At 39.4% G+C, this 26,579-nt stretch overlaps 2 protein-coding genes across 9 annotated transcripts in view; both read left to right on the forward strand.

The window, feature by feature from the left end:
* Window positions 1–275: 275 nt before the first annotated feature.
* On the forward strand, window positions 276–11,804 carry fkbp8 (FKBP prolyl isomerase 8). 7 transcript variants are annotated; one of them, XM_036587154.1, is made up of 10 exons: window positions 276–398; window positions 866–1,041; window positions 2,278–2,539; window positions 2,669–2,838; window positions 2,924–3,012; window positions 4,906–5,126; window positions 6,423–6,595; window positions 7,453–7,530; window positions 8,958–9,098; window positions 10,826–10,912. In XM_036587154.1, the coding sequence occupies exons 3-10, from the start codon at window positions 2,278–2,280 to the stop codon at window positions 10,910–10,912; spliced, it is 1,221 nt and encodes a 406-aa protein (XP_036443047.1). In that variant the 5' UTR covers window positions 276–398; window positions 866–1,041. The 7 variants fall into 7 exon arrangements, with proteins under 7 accessions (XP_036443047.1, XP_036443044.1, XP_036443043.1 ...); XM_036587151.1 differs by having other exon boundaries at window positions 928–1,041; window positions 2,267–2,539; XM_036587148.1 differs by having other exon boundaries at window positions 277–398; window positions 2,267–2,539; window positions 10,826–11,804.
* Window positions 11,805–12,048: 244 nt separating this feature from the next.
* Window positions 12,049–26,579, forward strand: part of ell (elongation factor RNA polymerase II) — a 35,883-nt gene continuing 21,352 nt past the window's right edge. For both annotated transcript variants that reach the window (XM_036587146.1, XM_036587147.1), the window contains exons 1-2: window positions 12,049–12,772; window positions 22,455–22,499. In XM_036587146.1, the coding sequence (XP_036443039.1) occupies window positions 12,536–12,772; window positions 22,455–22,499 (282 nt within the window). In that variant the 5' untranslated portion in view covers window positions 12,049–12,535. The remainder of the gene's footprint in view (window positions 12,773–22,454; window positions 22,500–26,579) is intronic.

Genomic DNA, 26,579 nt, shown 5'->3' on the forward strand with positions numbered 1-26,579 from the left:
ATCATCTTAAATATTAGTGTGACAGTATAAATAGAGCATATGACATTTTTAGAAATGTTAAAAAAACGATTTTTCCGGTAGCAACAATGGATCATAGAAGAATATGGTGAAGTTTGTAGTCTATTAAAATGACTAAATCTTATATTAGTATTTACTAAAATCTTCAAACACGTGTTACGTGCAGTTGTAGACATTTTAGTTATGGCAAGATAAAAACGTAGCTACCTTTCGTCGTGCCTTTCATTCCTGTGCCAGGGACTTTTATTTTGAAACGATTAGGGCAACCCATGTTCTGGAAGAAACAGAAGCGATTGTTTTGCTGTCAAAGTTGTTGCTGTCGTCGAGCTCAGATTATTGCTTATTTCTTGGTTTAGTTTGAAAGGGTTTCTTTGCACCGGGTGAGTTATTGAATTTCTGGGTAGGTTTATAAGTAAACGCTTCATGTGACACTTGGCAACGAGCGCCTTGTAAAATGTGTGAAATGCTCCAATAAAGTTCGCTGGTCAGGTCAGCTTAGCTTGCTATAGCATTGGAGCTAACTGAGAACGCTCGCTAACGCTAAGAGCAAACTTTGCAGAAAGTTCTCGAAAGACTTATGAATTAATAAAGTGACTTGTGTTAGAACAGCGTGATAATACGTCGCCCGTGAATGTGTGTAGTTATGTCATCGCACATGTGAATAGATAAGTAACGGTATAGTTGACGGTAAGGTATGTTTTCCCTGCTGGTGCTGTTGGTTGCCCAGCGGCGTAGCTTAGCTAACGTTAGCCAACTGCCTAGCAAGCTGCATTAATCCATGTAATAAGCTTTTGAACTGAATTATGAAAGATATGTATTGTATTATCATTTGACCTCATGTCCCCAGTGTCCTTTTTCCAGGTTGAATATCATTAGACATATAACAGGCCCTCTTGTTTACAACGCTAGAGGTGAGATTTGCGTTGGTGGCTTGCTGAATAAAGGTTAACCTCGCTGGGTATCGAATCAAACTAACGTTAACTACAGCTGGACTAGCAACCTTCGACACCCTTAGGCCTTTAGGTAAATATTTGAAGGGATACTCCTTTATTTTTTTCAAAATTTCTACATAATTAAATGGTTAAGATGTAAACATTCATGGAGTCATTCAGAGTGGTTTGGTGTGAAACGCATCAGAAACTTACTGAGTCAGAATTGTTCGCAGTGGTGGTGATAGGAACCAGACGTTTGAAGAGTTTAAGGCCTCTAAAACTCTCTCAGAAAGGTATTATGCAAATTGGTTATGAATAGGCTGCCTGATACATTGTTTTATGATAATTTTGTGAGAAAAATTTTGGCGTGAGACGTCTTGTTAATCCATTTATTTTAATCCATTCGTGGCAAAGGGGTACATGCAGTGCAATTTAAGGCAAAGTAGTCCGGAAAAAACTTTTTTTTTTTTTTTTCAGATTTTCCACTGTTTTACCATCATGGACTTTACATATAAAACTTAGAAGACACGTCTAGGTTCACTGGTGGTTTTGGATAATAAATAAAATGGCTATGTTTGTGTTGCAGATGTGGCGATCCCTGCTTCCTCTCACCACCACTGTAAAAAGATCTGAGTCTGTGACTTTCTCTACAGTGGACCATTTCCATATCAAACCACTTTGAATGATTATGTACATCGCAACGACAGAATGATGCAAAATAAAAATTAAAAATCAGTGGAATTCACCTTTCATTTTAGCAGAAAATGAATAAGCTGACTTTCTGAGGAGCTTGTGTTCCTGTCTGAAACTTACTGACACCACAAGTTAGTTATGTAAGCATGAATAATAATGTGTTAACCTACAGGCTAAACTGCAGTATGTTAATGTTAGTAGAATTACTGCATTGTAAATAATGGTGCAGTGCTGTGTAGCCCATCTTGCTTGATGTAAGCTGCTTAAATGTTGCTTGCAGTCTTGCTTTGGACCTTTGCAGGACCAAGAATACTGTGGATTCCTTATACAAATTCATATAGTTACTGTACAAGAAACATTAACCTGCAAATAATTTGTAGTATAGTGGTGTTACATATTATATAATCCCAAATCTTAATCAAACATACTTAATTGTACAGTGAATTGTTTGTAAATATGTTTTTGTAGTTTGTACATGTGGTTAGGTAAAAATGCACCCCTGTCCAAATAAATTTCCTGCCCTATATCAGTAGCTGACTGGCATGGCTCTGTACTAATGACAGTAAACAACAACAGTAAACAAAGCAGGTGTCTGTCAGCCCAACTATTTGTGACTGTTTCAGATCTTTTCCAGATGGAAGACAAAGACAGCACGCTTGTGAACGGTAACAGCCAGAACTCATCTGAGAAAAAATCAGGACGAACTTCTCTGTTAGACAGTGGGGAAGACTTTGAGATGCTGGAAGATGTTGATGATGGAGTAGATGATGATCTTCCACCTTTAGAAGATGTGGGAGGTAAAAAGAAACAAAGCAGCCAGGCAGAAACAGCAAAAGCGGAAGCTGTTACAGACCCCAGTCCTTCTCCACCCCAAGAGGAATGGCTGGATGTCTTAGGTACACAAGTTTATTTAAAAAGGGTGTATTATAAATGAAACCGAGTTTCTCTGTGAAATAGTTCAAGTCTGTAATCTTCTATAGTGCAGTGTTTAATGTTTGTTTATCTAATTAAAAATGTGTACATAGGCAATGGGCAGCTGAGAAAGAAGGTTTTAGAAGTTGGGTCTGGTCCTGACAGCAGACCTCAGAGGGGCCAAACTGTCACCATTAATCTTAAGACCAATCTGACTGATGGAACCACAGTAGAGGAGGAGTCAAACATCTCTTTCACTCTTGGTGATGGTGATGTCATTCAGGTATATGGTTTTGTATTTCATGGAGAGTGGATCTCTAATGATGTGCCTCAGACTTTGTTTACTAACCTTTTACTTCTTTTCTCAGGCATTGGATCTCACTGTACAGCTGATGGAGATGGGTGAAAAGGCCTTGGTTGAAGCAGGTGCTAAATATGCATACGGAGCTTTGGGGAGGTGAGACTTATGACAGTACTCGTTTAGCGTTAAATATCTTTCTGCTTGCTTGAGATTTTGGGATTAAGCTTTTTCTAAAGGTTTATTCCCGATGGGGAAAAAACAGGTGCGATTTCAATGTAGTAGTAGTAGGGTACCTAATGCACTAGTAGTGTACCTGTACATCAAGCCTGTTGCTCCGAATACGAGAAGCAGGTGGAAGAGGAGAAAGATTGTGAAGAAGTAGCAACAATTAATTATTAGTTTTCTTTTAAGCACTGCAACTAAACAACACAGAACCTTTTCCACATAAAAATACATGGGGAGTTCCACGGCCTTATACAAGACCTGAAGCTGTATAATAAGAGATTCTGACAGTATTTTTGTAGGTCAGTTGGGGAATTCAAGGTACTGCTTCTGCCCATAGCTCCTCTCATTATAAATACCTAAACAAACAGCAGGGAGCCCATCTTGATGCACATTTGACTGGACTGCAATCATGACACTGGAGCTCTGATTGGCCAGCTTGATTTTTAATATATTTGTACAGCACAAAAATTGAGCTGAAACTAATTTAACATTTTATGCAGTGCTGGAGTCCCCCAGATTCAGACTCAGTGTGAAAGACTGCATTAATATTTATGCGTTCATTTTCAAAACTTGGTGGGAATAAGCTTTAACATGGGCTGAAATCAAAGCCTCGACCTTGCAAAGACGTTTGTCTCTGTTAAATGTGAACCATCAATGTTGTAATGTATGCTATGCTGTAGTCAAAACCTGACTCTGTGAGGCTGTGTAATCTGTTGCTGACACCACACTGACAATTCCATTCATAGGATGAGTTTCCTAGACCCAAATTAGGCCTAAGCCTGGACGAAAAAGGATTTTCAATGATGAATCAAAGACTAGGCGTAATCTATATATGCAGAACCAACTTATAGTGTCCTGGAGATCTGTTCTTTCTTAATAGTGCAGCCAACAATCAGCCATTTTTATTTGAAAGTACTGGTGTACGATGTATGGTATGACTATTGAATGTTAGTTAAAGTACCTTACTTTTCAAGCTATAAAATGAGTTTCAAGTACTCATTTTATAGCTTGAAAAGTATAAAGTATGCCCTAATTGCAAGAATTGCATTTTTTTTTTTAAACTAGAAATATTGTGCGAATTATTTTTATATATCGCCCAGGACTAATAGGAGCCAGGCGGTTGCTATGTCTACCAGGCAAATATAGCCATTTTATTTTAGTTTATCCAAAATGGCCAGTAAACCTACATGTGTTTTCTGAATATTAACATATAAAGTTGATCATGATAAAATAGTGATACATCTGGAGGGGAAAAAATGAGTTTTTGTTGGGGACTATTTTGCCTTAAAACCCACCATGGATGTATGTTGAGATACAATTTTTGCTGAAATTTTATACCAAAACTTGTAAAACAATGTCTCGTGCATCAAGCAGTGTATTCAAAACCATTTTGTGTAATAGCTTCCTGTGAGTGAGCTTTGAGAGGCATTTAGACACTCTAGAGATCTGGTTCCTTACACCACCAGTGTGAACAATTCTGACTCAGTAAGTTTATCTACAATCATAGCATTTCATAACAAACCACTCTGAATGACTCTGTTCACATTTTTGCAAATTAATTGTACAGAAATGTTGAAAAATCGGTGGATTTCCAATTTAATTATTACAGAGTTTTTTGTTTAGCAAATGAGAATATGCCTTTCTGATTTTCTTGTGGATTAGATTCCGGTATTGAGAATCATGTAGTTTTACTGGTATCGGCCCTGACTGCCAAAACATTGGTGTTGTGATCTCTCTTTTATTCACAGTGTGAGCCTTTTATTTGTTTGCATAAATTGTCTGTGTTTGTTTTTTCGTGACCTGCTAATCGCTCTTCACTTGCAGCTCTACTCCAGCTGTGCCTCCTGATGCTGATCTGATTCTGGAGGTGCAGCTCCTGTCTGCTGCTGATGGTCCAGACCTGGAGCTCCTGTCCCCCTCTGAGAGGATCAGCCTGGCCAGCAAGAAACGAGAACGTGGCAATGTTCACTATCAGCGTGGCGACTATGCTTTTGCTGTCAACTCCTATGGGATAGCGCTGCAGATAACAGAAGCAAGCTCAAGAGGTAAATAAAGAAAGTAATTTATTGTGACCTATCCCGGGGATAAGAGGTGCTTTTTGGAGATTGTAGTCTACAACTGTGGTTATAGGATGAGTTACAGTGTGGGCAAAAGAGGAAACACTGGGTTTATGGTGGGTTATGTGTTATTAAACCAAGACTATAAAAAGTAGTAATTTTACAGGTTAATGTGTATGTGGCATCCATTAAGATTTGTATGTGAACAGATTTTGAAACAACTCAAGGAAAATTCAGGCATTGCATTCACAGTACTGGATGTAGCTTACTGTTTGATTAGCAAGCTCAGCTTTATTCTTGTGTATCTTTTGGAAATTTCCTAGACAATTCATATTTGTTTTCACACTCAAAACCCAGGACATTATAGGCATATTTTAACTTGGATTTAGAATTGTAGTGCTCGAAAAGTTTTACGAGGATGCTCACATTCACATTTGCCATGAAATTGCTGTTACACAAATCTTCAGCATGAATGGCAGAGAGCTACTTTATTTCTCAATTTCTCACATAAATTTTTATACATTCTTCCTGTTCTTCTTGGTTTTAAGTACGCAATCTCTGGAAATCCATGTGATTCAGAAATGAGGGAGCTGTTTCCCTTTCATGCTGAGTCACATCTTAACAGAAATTCCCAACCCTGCAATTCTGAATGACAACGCCCAAAGCATGACTGCTACACTGACCAGCCACTTCATGAAGTACACCTCACTGTTTTTACACTTATTGTCCATTCTTCCATATAGGGCCACTTTGTAGTTCTACAATTACAGACTGTATTCCTTTTGTTTCTCTGTATAATTTGTTTGCCCCCCTTTGTTTTGCAATGGTCAGGACTCCCTAAAGGACCACCACAGAGCAAGTATTATTTGGGTGGTGGATCGTTCTTAGCACTGCAGTGACACTGATGTGATGGTGGTGTGTTAGTGTGTGTTGCGCAGGTGTGAGTGGATCAGACACAGACGTCAGGCGCCTCAGTGCCACTGCCTTGCTAACTGGAAAACATCAATACTGTATCAATTCTTGACCCAGCTACATTTTTCACTGTGATATTGCTGTCTTTGCTAATATCCTAGCGAAAGGAACCCCTGACTAATGAGTACACCTAGATAGACCTGTGGATCCTTATTTCCACATTCTGCACACTGAGCTTTTTTATAGTGCTTTGATGTGAAATGGTTATTATCTCAAATAACACATTTTGTTTGCATATGTTATTGAACAGAACCATATTAGCATTACATATGCTACATCAGTAGTTAAACCATTGTGTTATTGTTGTTTCAGTGGACATCAGCCCACAGGAAGAAGAAGAATTGTTGGACGTGAAGGTGAAATGTCTAAACAACATGGCTGCTGCTCAGCTCAAGCTGGATCACTATGAAGCAGCACTGCGCTCTTGTGTCTCTGTCCTAGCTCATCAGCCAGACAACATCAAAGCTCTGTTTCGCCAGGGCAAGGTACCTCACATGTAGACACATATCCTTTCAGTTAGTTTCATCACACAGTCATATCCCTGAGATTTAGTTAGTTTTTTATTTTTCATTTATGGCATTTTTTTCCACTGGACAGTGTAGTACGGTACGGTTACAAGTCCATGATCACGTATTTTGTCATCATTCCCAAGTGTGCTGAACCATATGGGTGGAGCTAGTAAACTACATGCGGACCATTGATTGGTCAAACGTAGTCATCGTAGGATCGTCACTGGAGTCAGATGACCACAGTTCAAAATAAATAAATAAATGAATAAATAAAAAAAAACACTAGCTAGCTGGAATTACTCTCTCTGACTCTGCCATAAAACCGAATGTGTAACAGTAAGTCAGAACATGAAGCTCCTCTATCAATGCTACTGTTTGTGTTTACTGCTACTGCTAGATTTGCGTAAGAAATCATAGAACAATGCGAACTAAGAAGGATTCTACCTACTTTCCCAGTTCTGTTATGAAATGGGAAACGAACGCTAGTACTCCTGCTGTCTAACAAAGTATGATTTCTTGCTTAGCCCGGTAACTTGAAGCTTAGTTCAGTCTAACCCTGGATTGTCTGTCTCACTACCATGGATCATTTTTTACCAGGCTACATCACCATAGCAGATAATGCTACATGCCTAACCTGCTCTAGGTCAGGTTAGGCCTAGACCCCAGTGTACAGATAGTTCTGGGTTCAGATTTGTAACTGCACTGTGCTGTACCATACTGCCCTGTGGGGAAAAAACGGCATTAGTTTGAAAGTTGCAGCCCAGATACAAGGGAATTTATTTCAGGTTTTACTTAAACTGTTTACAATTTATTTCTTACATTTGTGTTTCTAGGTACTAGCCCTGCAAGGGGAATATGCTGACGCCATTAGGATTTTGAAAAGGGCTTTGAAGTTGGAGCCAAGTAACAAGGTAGTATTTGTATGGTACCTTAAATTAGATTTAAAAGAAAAACGTCCCTTAGATAACTTGAACAAACATTATGCTTAGCTCCCCTGCCTGTGATGTGATGTACTGCAGGGGCATCCAAAAAAAGCACCATTTAGTGCTGACACCTGCTGCTGGGGTTGTTTTGCTGCTCACGTTATTTAATGTAGGAATAGACATGAACAATAAAGAAACAAGTGATTCTGTTAACCACCAGAAGGTGGTGCTGTAAAACCCCACATCAGCTCTGTGCAAGATCAGACAGCCATGCACTCTCGTCACCTCCCAGGATCTTATTTCTCTCCAAGGCCAAAAATAGCCAGATCTCTCCATACACTTGCCATATCTAAAGCGATGTTGCCCTACTCTGCTTACACAGGCAGAGGGATGAGGTTCCCTGCTCTCCGCCATCTGTGCAGCGCAGTGCAGGCCAGCTCAGTGCAGTACCGTGTGCCTGTGAACAGCATGTCACCACTAACCCACCTACGCCTGTACTGTCCACCTCTCTTGTGTCTGGCCTCTTACAGATGGTTAACTAGTAATGCCTTGATATTATTAATTCCTTGAATCATGCTTTTGCCCCCACCCCCCCTTAATTTGCATTAGGCAGTGATGAAATTGCCAACGGCTTGTGCGTGGATAAGAATAGTGGTCCATTTCTCTTACATAACATGCAATTCTTTACATTCCAGGTTTCCTCTTGGTATTTGCCTCCCACACCAATTCAGAATGTTGGCGTACATTTGTACCAGCTCAGTATTAAAATTTGCTTTGTTCTTTAATAATCAAAATAAACAGCTTAAGCATGTTTCAAAGAGTTACACACACTTGTGTTAATATCTGTATAATGAGGAATAAGGGTGAGTTCACTTGATTGCAACATGAGAATTGGAAGTACTGTGAGGCACATTCGAAACCTTACACTGGACATGAGGCTCATGTTAATCGAGGAAGCAGCTGGAGAGGAATGCCTAACCGAACATACTGTACTTTAAACCTAGAGAAGATGCTTCCTGAAGGCACTTTGTTTTATGTGACCCATGCTGTGCTTGCATAGCAGCAGTCAGGGTTACGTATACCATCGGCTGGGAAAAGGGAGAGATCTTGGATTCAGACAGAGAAGAAATGTTTCGCCTCGCATTCCCACACAAATATTTCTCTTGCACCTATGCAGAGCTAACGATGCCTGTGATTCAATTGCATATGCTCCTCGTTTAATGGGCTGTACTGTGAGGGAAGCGCTCTCCAGAAAATCAGACTTCTTGTAGTCTGTTCTATAACAATAACAGGCAGGTTGTGAGCTGTTCACAAGAGCTGGTGTGCTGCTGGCTGTCATAGTGTGAGCAACAGTTACATCAGCATGCCTCTTCACAAGCACACACGGTTTGACTCTGCTTTCTCCTTCTGGGCAGACCATCCATGCAGAGCTGTCCAAGCTGGTGAAGAAGCACTCAGAGCAGAAAGGTGCTGAACAGGCTATGTATAAGAAGATGCTTGGAAACCCACCTGACATCAACACAGTACAGAAACCCCAGTACAGAAAGTCCTCATGGGTGAGTATAGAAACTGGCCCCATAAAGTTGAATGCAAAGGTTTAAATACCCCCAGTTGAAGCAGTAATTAAAAAAATGCATTAACGAATTGTGAGATATAAACAAAATTGTGGTGAAACTGACTGATTCAGATTTATTTACAGTGGTGTTGGTAGGAACCAGGGGCTGCATTGTCTACACACAAATTTAGCCATTTTATTTAATTTAATCTTCAAGGACTTTTGCCTTATGCCCTGCATGAACCCCTTTGCCTTCAAGATATTAAAAAATATACGTTTTAGGCCAAAATGTTATGTAAAACTATCATAAATCAATGTATCAGGAATCATGCAATGTACGTATTACTATTCCATGTAATACATTTCTATTTAGAGGCATAAAACTCCTCAGACGTTTGGTTGCTGTTATCACCACCGTGATTAATTCTGACTTGGTAAATTTCTCTAGAACAGTACAAACTTAAATATGGTATTTATTTTTAAATGTTAGTGTACAATTTATGTTTACATCCTGAGTTTAAATTAAAAAACAAAATATGAATTAATTGCACATGCCTTATTATTATTATTATTAGCATTATTATTATTATTTTCAATATGTGAAATCTATTAAATAAACAGTAATTGTGTGTTAAAATGTGTGTTTTTGTACAGGATGTGTACTTATTTTCACTAAGTCAACAAAACATCTAACTTGACTGGGGCGGTCAATCTTTTGCATACGACTGTACCACTAGGCTAATAAATGCAGCACTGTGTTCTTTCATAACAGTTGACCGCCTCTCTTAGTTAGTGCTGCTCTGTCCGTCTTTCACATTCAAACTTTTCTACCTGGTAGCATCTGTAGCACTTGTGCTAACAGACTAAAAAGTTCAGCAGCACAAAGGAAAAAGTAGAAGCAGACAGAGAAGCTAACTGTCAGTAGCTGCGTTCTGAAAAGGTAACATAACTAGCCACCTGATCTTAACATGGTTTTGTAATGTTATTTATCAGTAGAAATCACTTTAAAACCGGTGTTAGCACATGCAGTAATCTAGTTCAACTTTAGCTTACTTTAGAGCCAGAATAATTCTGTTCATTAATATTATAATAATATATTATAATAATATGTTGAGCTAAGAGTGAGGGCCTCCATATAGTTTATTCTGGAACTTTTCCAGCTTCAGGACTGAAATAAAAATGGCATTTTTGAATTACTAGTTCCCTAGTAACACCATTTCACCTCTCTTAGATGAATGTTTATAATTTACTTCCAGCAGTGTTCTCACTGCAGGTTTGTTCTGATGAGTTTTTCTGCGTTTTCCCCTTACTTGACCGAGAAAATGTAGCACTGAGAGACAGCTGTGGTTGGCTAAGAGGCTCCTCATGCATTATTTTGCAAACAGTAAATTGTTGCTGGTTGCACAAGCTGTACAGAATGTTGACAGATCTGCTTTTCAGCCTTATGACTAATTGTAGTGATTTGCTACAAAACGTTGTTTCCAGTTAAAAATGCTATACTGCTGTGCAGGACTGCAATGTTGTAGCTAATCAAATCTAGACAAGTTTTTTGACAAAAACTGAGTTGTATGCTGCAGTTTCTCAGTACCTCCCTTGCCAACCCACATTAGTGGATATAGTGCTCAAATGCATTAAAATATGCATGTCAACATAATTGTTCATGCTAAACAGAGCTGTTATGGCACAAATGACAAACCTAATCTTCTCTTCTTTTGTTTCTCTACACAGGGGCTCAGCTGGAAATGGCTGTTCGGTGCTACGGCTGTTGCTATTGGAGGCGTAGCCTTGTCTGTCGTCATTGCTGCTAGAAATTAAATGGAATCTGTGTTCAGGATGCTAGTGCGAAGTAGACTTTTGGGTCAACCAACATACCTGAATCATCTTATAGTACTATGTTTTGAAACAGGTTTCAGATGGTGTCAACATTTGTCTTTCATTGCATGAAAGGTGACCTGGGAAAATATAGATGTGAGAAATGTTATATAAATCCTATTTATGTACAATATAAACATATAATTGCTTGGAACTGTATCTAGGTACAGTTTGATGTATCCATTATATCACTGGGCACCGTTCTCTATTGCTGCCAATTGCCCAGTGCTCCTTGTTTTGAAAGGTAACGACTGGACTTGCTGACGTTTTTGTTCAGGTGATGTGGTTTAATCTAGGTTCTCTGAATCTTGGTAATGTAAAGGGCCTCTAGTGTGTGAGATTGTGTGTCTAAGGTTGTACATTTTTTAAGTACTACATCTACTATCATCTTTATTCTCTTACATTCTGTTTCTAAATCAACAAAACTGTTTCTAATGTAGCTCATTATGTGTGTGCTGCTAGCTTTGATTCCAACGTTTTGATTCCAAGCAAGTATAGGACCCTATATTCAGAAGGAACATTAGTGGTTGCATTTAGGTCCATTTACCTTACCTTGCCCTCCCTCACTCACAGCCTCATTCACATTTGGAAGCTTATACCTCACCTTTTAATTTCTCTATGACCAAACACTGTAAGGGTTTTCCAACAAGACCAAATTTGTTTGATTTTAGAGTTTTTAATTCTTTTACTACACAAAATGTTAATGATGTTCGTTTAATGTACAGCTTATTTATTTTAGCTGTTTGGATTTTGATTGATATTTTATTTTATAATGAATGATTGATTGTAGTTGGTCATGTGGAGTTGTAATGAAAAGTAGTCTTGGAAGTTTTAACCACATTCCTTGCTCTATTTCTTTTGTTTGTTTTTTTGTTTGATTTTTATTTTATTCATTCATTTCTTGCACGTTCAGTTCTGTTACACTTTTAAAAAAGATGGTTATTCAATGGTTCTAGTAAAGGGAATGATTGCATTTAGAACAGTAAGTTTTATATAGAACCATTTCATGTTTAAATGGTTCTTTGCATGTGGAAATGGTTCTTCAACTTGATGGAGAGTGTGTTGGATGTGGTCCTTTACTAAAGGAGCCCTTGAAGAACCATCTTACTCTGTGTCATAGCAGCGAATGAAGGAAGTGGGCAGTGAACGTGTGGTCAAACACAGGGATGAAAACAGTGCCTTTTGCCTTTCATTGTACATTTTTCCGTTGTCCAGCCTCGCTGCTAATAGATGGGGCATTCCCTGGTCATAGGTTGGCAAATGACGTTGCTCTGACGCAGCCATGACTGGCCTTCTGTTTTCCCCTTTCTTACGTCGTTTCTCAAATGTCCCAACCCCGCATGGTTCATATTTCGTGTCATTATTAGACTCATTACTAATTCATGACCAAAAAGGGATGCATATTATCTGGACGATTTGTTTGTGACCATCTTTGCCCCATATGTCCATAATAATTTCATAAAAATCTCGCGCCCTCAAGCTTTTTTGTTTACACTTTTTTTTTTTCAAGCGTTTCTGAGCGTTAAGCTTGCGACGAAGCCCGGCCCACCGCGTCACGCACGTCTAATGAATATTCATGCGAAGCTCAACGGCGGTTTTGCGTTTTTTTTTTTCGCCTTTTTTTTTGACGACGACGGAGCGCGTGAGCGCGGTCGGAATGGTAGCAAGATGGCGGCGTTGAAGGAGGAGCAGTGTTACGGACTGTCCTGCGGGAGAGTAAGCAACGGCAGCAATGTCTCCGTCTTTCACGTCAAACTCACTGACAGCGCGCTGAGAGCGTTTGAAGACTACCGGAGCAGCAAGGTAACGGTCGAGGCTCGGTTCCGTATCGTAGCAGCCCTTTAAAACCTGTTAGTCGTGAACGTAAATAGTGCTGCGGTTCATCTCCACAGCTAGCAGGTTAAGCTAGCTGCGATTACCCGTCAGCTATTTACACTCGCATATCTGCTGACAGAAGATCAGCCACAACCAGATTTCATTCAGCGCAGGCACCGAGCTCGATAATCTGGTCAGTCACTGAAGTCGTGCTGTGCTTTTTTTGAGTCTCCAAAGCGTGTAAACGCCAAAACGAGGAAACGTCAGAAGAAATGCAGTTTCTTGAAGTAATATAAACGTTAACGTTAGCTTTCTAGCTACGTTAACCTAGATACAAACTGCACTTGGAAGCTAGTTTGTTAGTTAGCTAACCTAGCTAGCAAACTAACTTGGGCTTATAAGGAAAGTAGCCGGTCCCAGCCTTTTTCATTCAGTTAACTTGACCAATCTTTTCAGCTTTTGCTGGTATACTTTTATTATTTTTAGGATCTGCTCGAATAAGACTCAACTCCTTATCAACAGGCATACTTTGGCACATTGTTTCCCTCGGGTCCCTAAACCATGTTAAGAATTTCCCTTTCTCTGTAAATGAAGCTGCATACATACGGTCACTAGTTACATGAACAACCCTTATTTCAGGCAGTCGGTTGGGGTGACAGTCAAGTGTCTCATGAATTTAACTAGAGTTTGTCTATTTGTACATATGAATGTGGTTTATTAACGGGGTTGTTCCCTGTTCTCCCGTGGTGAACGTTATTCCCGTTCGCTCGGTTTAAAGGTTTACGTTAAAACAAATCCAGATCGCAGATTCCCTTCCCCCTTTGTGGGAGAGGATAAAAGTATCTGCACTGTTGGCTGTGCCCTAATAGCAAAGCAGTGAGCAGGCTGCTGTGGGGTTTTGGACCTTTTGTTAATGCCTTTGGTATCTCACAATCAGTGGGAAATGACACAAACTAACCAGAATGAAGTAACTAGGTTTACATTTTCACACTGCATCGTCATAAACTCTGACTAAAGTATCCCCCAATCCTATTCTCAGAAAGCCTCAACAGCATGGAAGCCAGGCTTGACCAAGTATATATGAGCCATTGGAGATGGGCCAGTTTAAATCTGATATGTACTGCTAGATAAACTTTAATCAGAGTTGTGCATGGTCAAAGTTGGATAATGTTTTTTGGCTGGTCATGATTTTATGATTTTGTCTTGTTCAGTGTTGTAATGGTGTTGGTCATTGCTTGGGCATACATGGGGTTTGGTCCATGTATGCTTGAGGATTTGATTTAAAGTACCTTACTGTGACTAGTCACAAGTGTGTGCCAAGCACATGGTAGGTCTGCCCTTTAAGTTAATTGGCATTGCATTTTATAGAGTCAACAAAGTAACATTCAGTGGATAGCCTATGCAACACTGAAGCATAGGTTGAGCACATGACACCATGAGAGGGTGACTTGACTTTGCAAGTGAGCATATGTGTATTTTTAGTCTGCGAGAGGAGCGCATGGAAATGTTCACCACCGAGTTGGACGTAAGCTCTGTTTTAGTTTTGCAAACACAAGCAGGTCGATCAGTGATCGTATTGTCTTGAATGGCCATGGCTCGTGTTAACCACTTCCTTGTCCTTTGAACGTATTTACATTTTGATCATTACATGAAAAAAGAACTTCTAAATGAGCTTCCGTTGTGTTCTGTTTAATTTGAGCTCTCAAATGTTTGCAGATGGCCTTCGTAGGTAAGTGGAGGATGATTAAGGTTTGATTCAGAGCAGAAGCAACAACTGGATTTTGGTTGTGAACCAGGCCCAGTAAAAGTTAGGTGGATCAGCCACAGCTAAAAACCTGATTAACCATTGTATTGTTTTTCTCAAATAGGCTAATGTGCAAGTCACCGTTTCTTAAGACCTCTGACGGCCTCTGTGATTTGTTTTTGTTCAAAAAGCCCAAAAACAGCTTAAAAATCTGCAAAGTAGAGCTCACAGAGGCTGCTTATTTGAATAGAGTTTGCATCAGTACAACACAGGCACTCTGATGGCAGGATATCAGTATGAACGTGTGAAGTGAATGGAGTGGGCACTGAAGTTTAAATTGCAGGCATGGCAGTGGCCAAGCTCAGTTCTTACAGATATGAAAACACTTGGCCTGGCACGGCACTGAATCTGATTTCATGCCAGTATAAGTGCTGCCTGTGGCTGCAGAAATCTGAATGAAGTGTTAAGCTATAGTCTGTATTTCCTGACAAGCAATTTTGACTGGATAGGTTAAGTTTCGATAAGAATTGGCTTACTGTGATGAGCACTGATGTAATCAGATAGGTGACAGTTTTATTAGGAAGTTTACGGAACCTCCAGGCTGCTTTTCACAGAAGTGAGAGAGTGTGCTGTGATGTAATGTAGGCCTATCTGTTGAATCAGTAGCATAGCAAGTATTTTGACTTTTAGAAAGGGTGGACAAGCTTTTTTTCTGAGCTACCTCACCAGTAGGTCTGTATTGAAGGTTTTTTCCGGAAGAAACTGTTGGTGAAATTATTTTTATTACACTTTTTGAAACTGAGATTGCTGGTCAGACACACTTGTCCTTTAACTGCCTCGCCAATGGTCCTGTCCCTAACCCCAAAATTTCTTGATATGAGAGGTGTGACTGCAGCCCCCTGTGACTAAAGCCAGTACTTTACTGACTGATGTGATTGAGAACTTCTCACAAATGACAGTCAGCTTGCTTCTTAAACTCAAATAAACAGCAGAAACTCACAAAGTCTTAAATAATATAAATGGGGTGGGGCTGCAAAGTGTTTGTTTTTTTATTAGTTACTCTTTTTTCTATTTTCTTAATTGAATGAAAGGTTTTTCATTTTTATAGTATGTTATCCTCATGCTAATGTTAAGTCTGGATGTGTTTTTATTTCGGTTTGTGGCTGTAAAACTTCAGCAGTCTCAAGAAAGAGGAGCAAATCTTCATAAGTGGACAAAAACACTTGGTGTGTTTTCTTCACGTCAGAGGTTTATTTTACAACGTGCCATTCATCACCGGTGCTTTACTGTGGGGAATTTTTGCTGGTACTGATAAATCGACATCACAAGAGTAATGAGACTGTTTCTTTTTATTTTTTTGTTTTATGAATTTGTCAACCTTCTCTTCCAACACAGCATCCAAAAACACGAACTGGAACTGGAACAGAAATGGTTATTAGCCATCAGTGTTACAGGCTTTTACAGTTTTACCGCCCTGATCCAAGTTGAGCACTGACTTCTGAGTACATATAGGCAATGCACATCTTCATGGCTAGTTAATACTGGGTGCTTTCCATTGCATTTTCCCATTGTCTTATATTCAGTGCTACGTGTAGGAGAAAGGCCTGGGTGAATTCTAGAGATATCAGCTACATTTGTATGTGTTACTGTGGTCTTTGATCTGTGCATGACACACTTTCAGATATAAGACCTAAATGTACATGGCAATAATCATGCTTTCCAGTTCTTAATTCAGTATAGAACTATGCCATGGCAGCAGGTCAGTCCTGTAGTGTTCATTGTCAGCAAGTCACAAAATTAAACAAAACAAGATGATACAAATTCGCACCATCTGAGCCTTTTCTTCACAAGTGTCAATGTGATCACATTATTAATCGCAGTATTTTTCTTTATTCCTGCATGCATTGTCAGCCAAAAACTGTTAATCTGGAAGATAAACAGTCACTAAAGTATCATTTCATTCTTTTATTAATAAGAAAAATATTTTTTTCGTTTGTAGCTTTCCAAAAGAGCAAAGACGACTGCTTAATTTCAGCTTTCAGAAATGAATACACTATACTCAAATATTTGTAGACAGCTGCTTTTCCAGTGTTTCTACTGAAATCAAGGGTGTTGAAGGGTAATTTTTCAAAATTGCTGCATAATTTAATCGTTGTTGTAAACAGTTATTCAGAGTGGTTTGATGTGAAATTGTTAATTGTAGAGACAGTTTCTGATTTCTTTACAGGGGTAATAATGGGAACCATGGTTTGCGAAGTCTAAAACACAAATATGACCATTCTGTTTGCTGTCCAAAACAACCAGTGAACCAACATGTGTCTTCTGAGTATTTGTATGTAACGCTGATGATAAATAGCAGTGAATCTGGAGGAAAACAATTGCCATACAATGCCTGGCTTTCTACAGCGCTTCTCCATCATGAGGCTAAAACTTTATCAGAAAACAATGTCTGTGGCGTCAAGTAACATATTCGTTTTATAACTTTCTGTGAGGGAGTCTAAATTCTTTGGACCCCTGGTTCATGTCACCACCATAGTGGACCATTTTGACTTGGTAGGTTTCTCTAGAACTGAGCATTTCACATCAAAACTCCTTGATTTGGTTTACATCTTACCTTTCAATATGCAGCAGTTTATGTACAGAAAAGTTGGAATTTCCCTTTAATAGGGATTTTGTCTCTTTGCTGCCATGAGTAAGCCTCTACGTTTATTGAAAGACTTAACACATGTTGGGACATTGCTGTGACGATTTGATTGCATTCAGACGCGAGCATTTGTAAGGTGACATTCTGGTGTTGGATGATTTAGTTCTGGATGAGAAATGCCACTCCAACTTATCAGAAAGGTATTGAATGGAGTTCCATCACTCCAGAGAACACAGTTCCACTGCTCCACAGCCCAGTGCTGGGGGGCTTTATACTTCTGTAGACAACGCTTGGCATTGGGCATGGTGACCTTAGACTCATGTAGAGCTGTTCCTCAGCGTCACATTCTACTGCCAGTGCTTCTCTATAGAGATTATACAAACTGTGTGCATAGTTAAACATCTGTGTCCACAATGGGTGCACCATAACATAGCGGAATTCACTAATAGGTAATAGATACCTGAGTGTCTGGATACTTTGTATGTAAAGTGTAGCTCTGAAAAATGTTTAAATGTTTCAAGTTAATATCCACAGTTTGGTGTAGGAACAGTTTGATTGTTCTAGTGTTTGCCAAGTTGTGTTTCCAGCTTTGGACAGGGGCGTTGTATCCAGCCAGGGCTGTGTTCTGTGAACAATATGAAGTCTGACTGTGGGAACACTAACAAGCTTTCTCAAGCTTCCACAGTTTTAGGTAGGAAGCTGAAGGAATCAGCTGATCACTTTGGCACACACTGGTCTAACTATCAAATCAGCTTCTGGGTGAAGTGTTACCCAAGTTATTCTTGGATTCTAGGCAGGCACTAAGAGCTTTTCCCTTGCATTCTGTGAAAGCTTTTTGAGAAGAATAATGTGCTGATGGTTTTGTGTCCACTTAATTGATTGCAATTAAAGGACAATACTTAAGAAGGACCTGGAAATACAAATGAACGGTGATGGTCACTCATATTCTGAAACCTTGGATATGCGTTCTGAAGCATCCAGGGTTTAAAATAACAGGCAAGGTGATTTATAATAGTAGAAAATGCTGGAAAAAAGTAAATGTAAAGGCCAACATGTTTTGTGTATTTAATTTAGTGTACGCAGCTTTTGTTTATATGCCTGTGCTATAGTATTTCACACATTTTAGTACTTAGGATTCCATGTACAACTTGATGTTGGAGTATGTTGAATTTCTAGTGAAGAGTTGATCATATTTACCAAAATAACACAGGCTGCTTAGCTGGCTAGTTCAACAACTGTAGCTGGCTAGCATTTAGGCTAACCATCACTGTCTCTAGGGGAACTTCAGGAAGTTGTTCCTTTTTTTTTTTTAGATAAATAAGAACATACAGGGCGGCCTAGTCACTAATTAAAATGTGAGTTGGTTACTTAGAACAGCTGCAAATACAGGCTACATCCATGTGTTTTATGGAAATTGGTCTTATAGTTTATTTTTGAAGTTGTATTCTCTCTTGGGCAGAGACTCACTAGTAGTAATGTAGTGCTACAGTATATAACAGTGCTGTGTCACCACATTGTAGTTGTTCTTTGAAACAAATTAATCACATGCAGCTTGTGCAGAATTACTGAAAAACTCAGTGCAGTGCTCATCTTCATTCATTGAGAGCAGGGAGGTGATCAGAACGTACTGTGGTCCCAGTTATTGCATAAGAGAGAATCAGTTGTTTACTATCCTTCCTCATGTTTCTGTTGTCGTTGAAGAACAAGAGCCAATTTTTGTACTGCGTGTACATACAGCATGTTCTCTTAATAAACCAAGTCTACAAATAAGCACATCTGTTGAAGCAGACCGTGCCTGCATTCTGTTGGCACTTCATTGGCACTTCTGGTGGAAGGCTCATGGAAAAATGATGTTCCAGTGTAAGGCTGAGTGATTTGGATAAAATATCTAATTGTGTTTTTTCTGGCCATTATTGTAACTGCGATTTAAATTGTGATTATTATACTAAGTTTTCCCAATACATGATATGTTATGATGTTACTAATGTTCTGACATTTGATAAATGGCAACAAAGTACTGCCACATTAAAAAAATACTATCAAAAACTATAAATTCACTGATTTGTATTTACCATTTTTCATACTGTGCTGCACTAAATACAGTTAAACATGACTAATGATGCTTTCTTTGTAATCAAACATGCATTTGAGAAGTGCTTTTAAGTGCTGACTATTACAATATGCTCAAAATAGCATATTGTGATATAATTTATCACAATAATGATCGAGTTTGTCATATTGCCCAGCCTAGTCCAGGCCTTTTGTGTTTTTGCCCAAGAACTCCAGCATATAACTTGAATACTGAACGTAGATTGTCAGATTGCCAGTTAGTTGGGCTTGTTTTGTCATGTGTACAGCACGTTTGTGTTTAGTTGCTTCTGATTGGTCTGAATATACTGCAGGCAGTTAATGAGATTCATGTTATTGGGTTAAATTTCCCCACTTAAAATGTTGTAAATGACATGAAGTAAATAAGTTAAAGTTGCAGCTTTTGTGAAAGACAATTGCATCCTTTCAAATTTTGATGTCAGTATAAAGAGAAATCATTTGTCAGCTTGATTTGAGGCTAAGGTACACTTAACAGAGTATTGAGAGCCACTGTTTTTGTAAGAGGTTGTGGGCTCATACACTAGGCCTGTGTAATTCACTTTGTATGACGTTACCCATGTTCATGTTTTTTGGAACAACACTGTCTTTTTAAAATGTCTTAGATGCCAACTTGCTCATTGTAGTTATCGATTATCGATTGCTCTAACGTGAAGCCAACTTGTTGCTACCTCAGAAAAGGTCTGTGTACAGTCACGTTTATTTATGAATTGAGAGAATACACATAAGCTAAAGACCGTCACTACCTCACCTGTCCCTGTTATTTCAGTTGGGGTTGGCAATGTTAGCAATAGCCAGTGCTGCAATTTTTTTTATCTGAGTTGTGATCGTAAGGGGTTTGGCAGTACATGTCTTGTTGTCCAGGCTGTCTTGCTTTGTATTGCTTACTCTTATTTTGATGTCGGTGTCTTTCTGTCTGTTTCTTTACTCTGGTTACCTGACATATTTCCCAGTTTTGTTTCAGTTTCCTCAGCTTTGCCTAGTTCCTCTGTTGTATGAGCCGCTGTAGCACCGACAGTGAGTGGCGGTCAGGAGCCACGCTCTGTCCCAAGGTTAGCCCTGTGGAACATTCTGGGCTCCAGTCCCAGAGAATAGTGACATGTCAGCAGCCCATTCAAACGAACAGGCTGAGTGTTGCACTCTGTCGGGGGCTTGATTGGGTGAGACAGGCTAAGTTTGATGCTCTCTTTTTACAGTGCTGGGGATCTGTGCTATCTCCATTAGCTTTCTGAAAATTCTGTGAAAATGAAAGAACAAAAACATCTTACCTGGCCCCCCTCGGTTGAAATGTTTTTCTTTATTGATCTATACAAAATTTGTTAAATGAGGATGACATTCTCAAACTTATCAATGCACATATGGCCTAGGTATGCTATGGCCTTAAAATCTTTCATGCTGGCTTTCTTCATTGCATTTATATCCACAATTAACAGTGGTATGGCTTTGACATAAATAGTAAGAGACGATAACGTCTTCATTACGTAGCTTGGTAGCAGATGGGATCATTATGATTTATTAATTTGCTTATATAAGCAAAGATTCCACATTGTAGTTGTCATTTTTGCCAAAATTTACCAAAGGGTTAAAATTATTGAATATTGCATGATGTTCTCATAAGAGACAGCTGTGTATGCCCCACATTTCATTAAAAGCTGGATCTGAAATCAGGAATAGGAATGTTAAAGGCTTGATTTTGAGACACCACTACAGCTGAATCAGCTTTACCAATTGAAGACGGGAGGATTGTATTTCATATTAAAGTCAGTCATGTTCTTTTTGAGAATTGAATAGTCAGAAAAATGATGAGGTGGGATTTTGCTGCTGTAATTGTAGAGCGCTTGACAGCTGGGACTGAGACTACTTCATCGTTAGTATTTCCATTCCTCACTACTAGGTTTAAAGAAATAACGTGCATGTCCCATCTGTGGTTGAGGGGTCGGTAAATATATAACTTAGTGTTTCTCTTTCTGTTTTGTAGGGCATTTGCCTCTGCTTCTGCAGAACTACCAGTAGTGTTTAATTCCAAAAAATTAGTTTGACCTTATGGTAGAATTATGATGCCATAAGCAAGAGGCCTACAACAGTGCCTCAGTACCATACAGTCATGCAAACATGCTAATTAGAGTGGCCTACTTTGATTTCTGATGAAGAATAGCCAATGGAGGATCATGTAGTAAGCTCTGTGCAGTTGTAGAGCTCTTCACTGTTTCTGTTCTGATCAAGCACTGCGCTGAATCATCATACTCATTCAGAGGGCAACAGGACAAATAATAAAGAGAATTCATCCTGCGTTAGCAGTGTAGCTGTGCTTGATCTTCAATGATCTGCCGACACCATTATCCCTAGTGTGTTCTCTGAAGCCGCGTTAACACTCGATGCCTTGATAGAATGAAAATGAACAAGTTCAAAGCTTTGCTGAATGATATTTGCTTTAGAGGGTCTTGAACTTGAGACAGCATGGACAACACTTGAACGTGAAGGGCATAGACTGGTTCCTTTTGTTGTGTGTTTATAGTTTCACAAGCAACCTTTGGCGTGTTAATGAAACCAATTAAATTTAAAGAATATCCCTGATTCTCCTGATTCTTGCTTGGCTATGTTTACAAATTATTGCTTATTTGTGTAAGGTACCTTATTTATTTAATCAGAATAATCTTGGTGGCATAAGTGTTTAAACCCAAACCAAAAACATTGTATTATGGCTTAGGATGGATCATAACGTGATTAAGCTGTCTTTAAATCAGCTTCTTTAAACAGACTTAAACAGAAATTGCAGTTTCTAAGAAAAAAAGTTATTTGAATTTCAGGCAGTGCAACAGACATAAAAGGCTATTTTAAAACATGTGAATTAATGAAAACCATGTGACATGACCAGTCTGACCACTAGGATGTGTGTAGCTTGCCTGTTGCATTGCATTTAATTTGGCTATTAGTTTAGTCTTACTGTGCCCTCAATTTAGACATTTCCCTATTTTTTAGTTCAGTGTGATTTCACACATTGTACTATTTGTAATTGTCACTGTTTACATCAGTGAAAGGCTAGCTTGCTGTTAGCAGGCATTCTCACATTGATAGACTTTCTGTACTGGTTTAAAAGAGCAGATACCTGCTATTCCAAGCTTTTATTGAGCACTTAAAATGGCATTTATTTGATACTCTTTTTGTTTCTTTCCCAGGGCGTTTCTGCTCAACCACTAATAAGATTCACTGGAAATCAAGGGGTAAGTGTGCACTAATTCTCTTCTCAATCTGTATCTTGGGTCAAGGCTTGAAGTACAGTATTGTTATTAATGAATTCTTGTTCTGTGTTCTCTGTATTTGTCACTGTTTAGAAAATGGGACATTGTAAGTGTTAATTTGCCCAGAGAGTTAAGCATCAGTAATAGCCATGTCCTCATTTTCTTAGTCAGAAAGTCCCCTCATAAAGGGAGGCTGTATAAAAATGTGTATGTGATAAGAAGTTATCCCAAGATGACTTTGCTTTGCAGAGTATAAGAAACCACAGTTACCACAGCATCCTCTACTCTAGAGGCGTACAGAGTAAGCCATTTGGTTCCTCGGTGAATCCAGATTGTGATGATGATGCTGTTTTCCCACTGGTCACAGGGCAGTTCCACCTAGACCTCTCATTTGGTTCATTGTTTTTTCCCTTCGTTCTCTTTTGGTACTTTTTCTGCTCCAAATTATCAAAAGGTGTGTGTGCGCGTAACTTGGTTACAACCAGGAAACATGAGTATAGCAGAGAGACAGTCAAGGAAGTAGAATCTGATAGACATTATGTTCTGTCAGTTCTGCTCATACAGCCCACGGCAGCATTAGTTGCTAAATACCGCAGTGGCATTAGGATGGATTTCCTCTAAGACGGCCATTGTTGTCTCCTTCTGCTTTAGAGCTCTATGCATTCCAGACATTTAGCTTTTGCACATCCGTCTTAGCACTCACACATAGCCACATTCAGCAGTGAAAAGCTGCAGACACCAATAATCAAGTAGTTGTGAATGTGATCCACTCCCATCCATTTCTTTGCTGACTTGAGCATTAGTTCATGCAATTTTGCATGTTAGGCCCTGCTAAATATGCCTGTGCCTTCTCTGAAACTAGTGCTTACGTTTATGCCGGTTAACTACAGTCCAGGAAATGTTAATGTTCCAACGTTGTTGTGAGAAGGTATGCAGTTTGTCTGCTTGGTTTTTGTAGTGGTTTTAAAACTCTCAAGCTGTTTTGAAAGAAACATGCTTTTGCACAAAAATCATTTTGGTGTTATTGTTTTCTATTTGATATTAGCAGCATTACAAAAAATTTTCTTCTTTCCCTTTTGCTGCTGGCTTTCAAGCTAGCATTAGCCATTGTTCTCAGCTTCTGATGGGGCCTCCTACGCAGTTTTTTTTTCTTGTGCCAGAGTCGTTGACCCTGCTGTGTTTGGATGAGATTTTGAACACAGTTTTGAATCGGACATGACATGTTGCCTTGTCAATGGAAATTAATACAGAAGCATTTCGTCAGTGCGATTTCACCGTCGATGTGTGTTTAACCTGACTCATCTCCTGTGTGATTTCACGGTCACATACAGGAACTGCCTCTGCCTCTGCTTGGCCACAGCCTGCTGTGTCAAATGCTAGATAAGAAGTGAAGAAGCATTTTGCCGGATTGGCAGTGTGTTTTTTGTAGTTGAATCAGCACTGTTTCTTTGGACTGTTACTGTCAGGTAGTGTTTCAGACTTTCCAGTTTCAAAATCTGGAATTTGTGATTTAAGTCCACTGCTCCAGTTGAACATATTTCACCTGTGATATGTTCTGTTATTGTCAATAATGTAATCATAAGAAAGCTCACAGCTAACCTTAATGATTAAAGTTCATGATGGTGTTTCCATGTAAATGCCCTAAACGCTCCTGCCACTAGGGTGGCATGGTGGCGCAGTGGGTAGCGCTGTCACCTCACAGCAAGAAGGGCCCGGCGACCAGGGTCCTTTTCCTGCGTTGGGATAGGCTCTAGCAAATCCAGGCTTAGAAAATGTGTGTGTGTACTGCTACTACGTCCACGTGGATAGTAGAAAAATAATGTTGCTTATTGTTGTTGCGTGTGCCTAGTCACACTTTGACTGAACCTCACAAATTGTGTAGGTCTACAGGGGTGCTCGGCACTCTTTAGAAATGTTCAATAGGCTTATCTAATAATTACCTATAAAATATATGATGTCATTCTTGCCATGGGGCACGTGAGGACCATACGCAGCTGTCCTAGTTTGGGTATATCAAGAGCACACACTAATGCTTGGCTTGATGATGGTAAAAGCTCTTAGCGCCTGAGCTTGGAGAATACTGCCCTTTGCTAACACCCTTGGCATGTTCATGCCAGGGAACGTAACCTACAAGTGAAGATACTGTCATATTTAATTAGTCTGTTGCTTAATCCAGAATAAGAAAATCTGAATAAAAAATGGCAGATTTTTTTAGCCACTCACATGCCCTTCTAAGTGGGAATGAGATGCTTCTCAAAGGATGAGCAATTCTGTGCCTGCTTGTGTGTCTGGCTCTCCCTCAGCTGCTTCATTAATTCCACTGCTGTGGAGAAGAGCACACAAGCCACTCCATAGGCCTAATGACGGAAGCCTGAAGAGATGCTTTGTTCTCTGGATGTCGTGCAGAAAAGCCGTGTGGACATGAAGGGGAGTCCCAGTGGTTTAGGAAATGGCTTTATCTTTCAATGCAAGTGTGACAAGTGGTTTCACATGGCAAGATGAACCCATGGACTTGGATTTGCTTAAATTCTCTTAGATTTGGTTGATTTCTTTTGAGAGTGTGCATTTGACTGGAATTTTTTAGACTTTGAGTAGTTCTGTACCTGATTGTGAGGAACAGCTGATTTAATGTGAATTCCTCTAAACATCAGATGCGTAACTGATGGCTGCAATTATAGCTGATTAGCCGACAGAGCCGAATAGTCATCACCGACATCAGTTGTAGAAAAACATCGACAATTTGTTTACTTAAAACAAAAGTGCTGTCATGCTCTGTAACGTGCATATGACCATTCAGTCATTCTGAGATATTTGTGTGTGTGAATACCTCAAAGTTTACTTTTCTCATATGTTTTGTAGTCAGTTAATTTATATCCAAAGAACTCAGGTGTGAAAAGCTTTACATTTTATTCTGGGCCTAAAAGTTATTTACAGACTAAAAATTTCGGTAGAAATTTTTCTGTAGAAACACTTTAAACCAATGCTAAGTACTGTTTCGACTAAAGTCTTAAAAGCGCAAATAGATCTGTTTATTAAAGCTTGAAAGTTACTGTAGAAGTTGATTGCTTATGTCTGCAAAGACAGGGGAGCTCGGTCCTGCTTTACTCGTAAATAAAAAAGGCAAAGGGGGAACGCTACATTTGGGTTTCATCTCCATTATTACCCCACAATTCAGAAGTACACTATATTTCACTAAAAATTAATTTTTTTCAGTTGGCAGAAAAAAACAAGAAGTTTTGTGATTTAAAGTCTACTGTGATTAGATGCTAGATGAGATAGACGCTGCTCCTCAGGCACAAGCCGGCTTGCCTGTGCCACACAGCTGTTCTGGATTTTAGTACATATTGACATTTGAAAATATATATGAGCTCAGATCACATACAAACCAAACAATGGGAAGCAGACATTAGCCTGCTAGTTAGGCGACATGCGGTCTGTATCTCAGCTGCATATGAGTGTTAATGATGGGGGAAGTGTTGGCTTTACTTGTTTGGTAGTACCATATTAAGGACATACTTGCCCCACAGATAGAACCAAAAAAGCTATAATAACTCAATTAGATGATTAATTGCATAGCAGTTGATAGATTGTTGATTATAGAAGTAGTGGTTAGTTGCAGCCAGAATCATTGTTTCACATGTGTGAGTGCCAATCAGGTAGATGGAGGCTGCAGTCTTGCATTGAACTCCAGGTTGGCCTCTCTAATCCCTCCTGTCTGAGACACCTAGTTCCTCCCTCTGCCCTCAAGTGATTTGCACTGCCTCTTAATCATCTTGGATTTCACACTTTGAAGTGCGTGGTGTTTGTGGGCTTATGACGCACTCCTTCCTTCGAGAGCATTTCTGCAGAGTTGGAGTGGAGTGTGTCTGCGTGCGTGCTTGCAGCGTGTCGTTTCAGACTTCTTCTAAAAGTGATGCTTTCAGCTGTTTTGAAAAAAGGAAGTGGAGAGATGTTGCTCAATTCAAAGTAAAAACGGATATCAACTCCATTCTTAACTCTGTACCATTCAGTGACTGGGAATGGAATATCTCCAATCCTGCAAGTGCTTGGCCTGCGGTAAAC

The sequence above is a fragment of the Colossoma macropomum genome, unplaced genomic scaffold (genome assembly GCF_904425465.1).
Source record: "Colossoma macropomum unplaced genomic scaffold, Colossoma_macropomum, whole genome shotgun sequence".
NCBI lineage: Eukaryota > Metazoa > Chordata > Actinopteri > Characiformes > Serrasalmidae > Colossoma > Colossoma macropomum.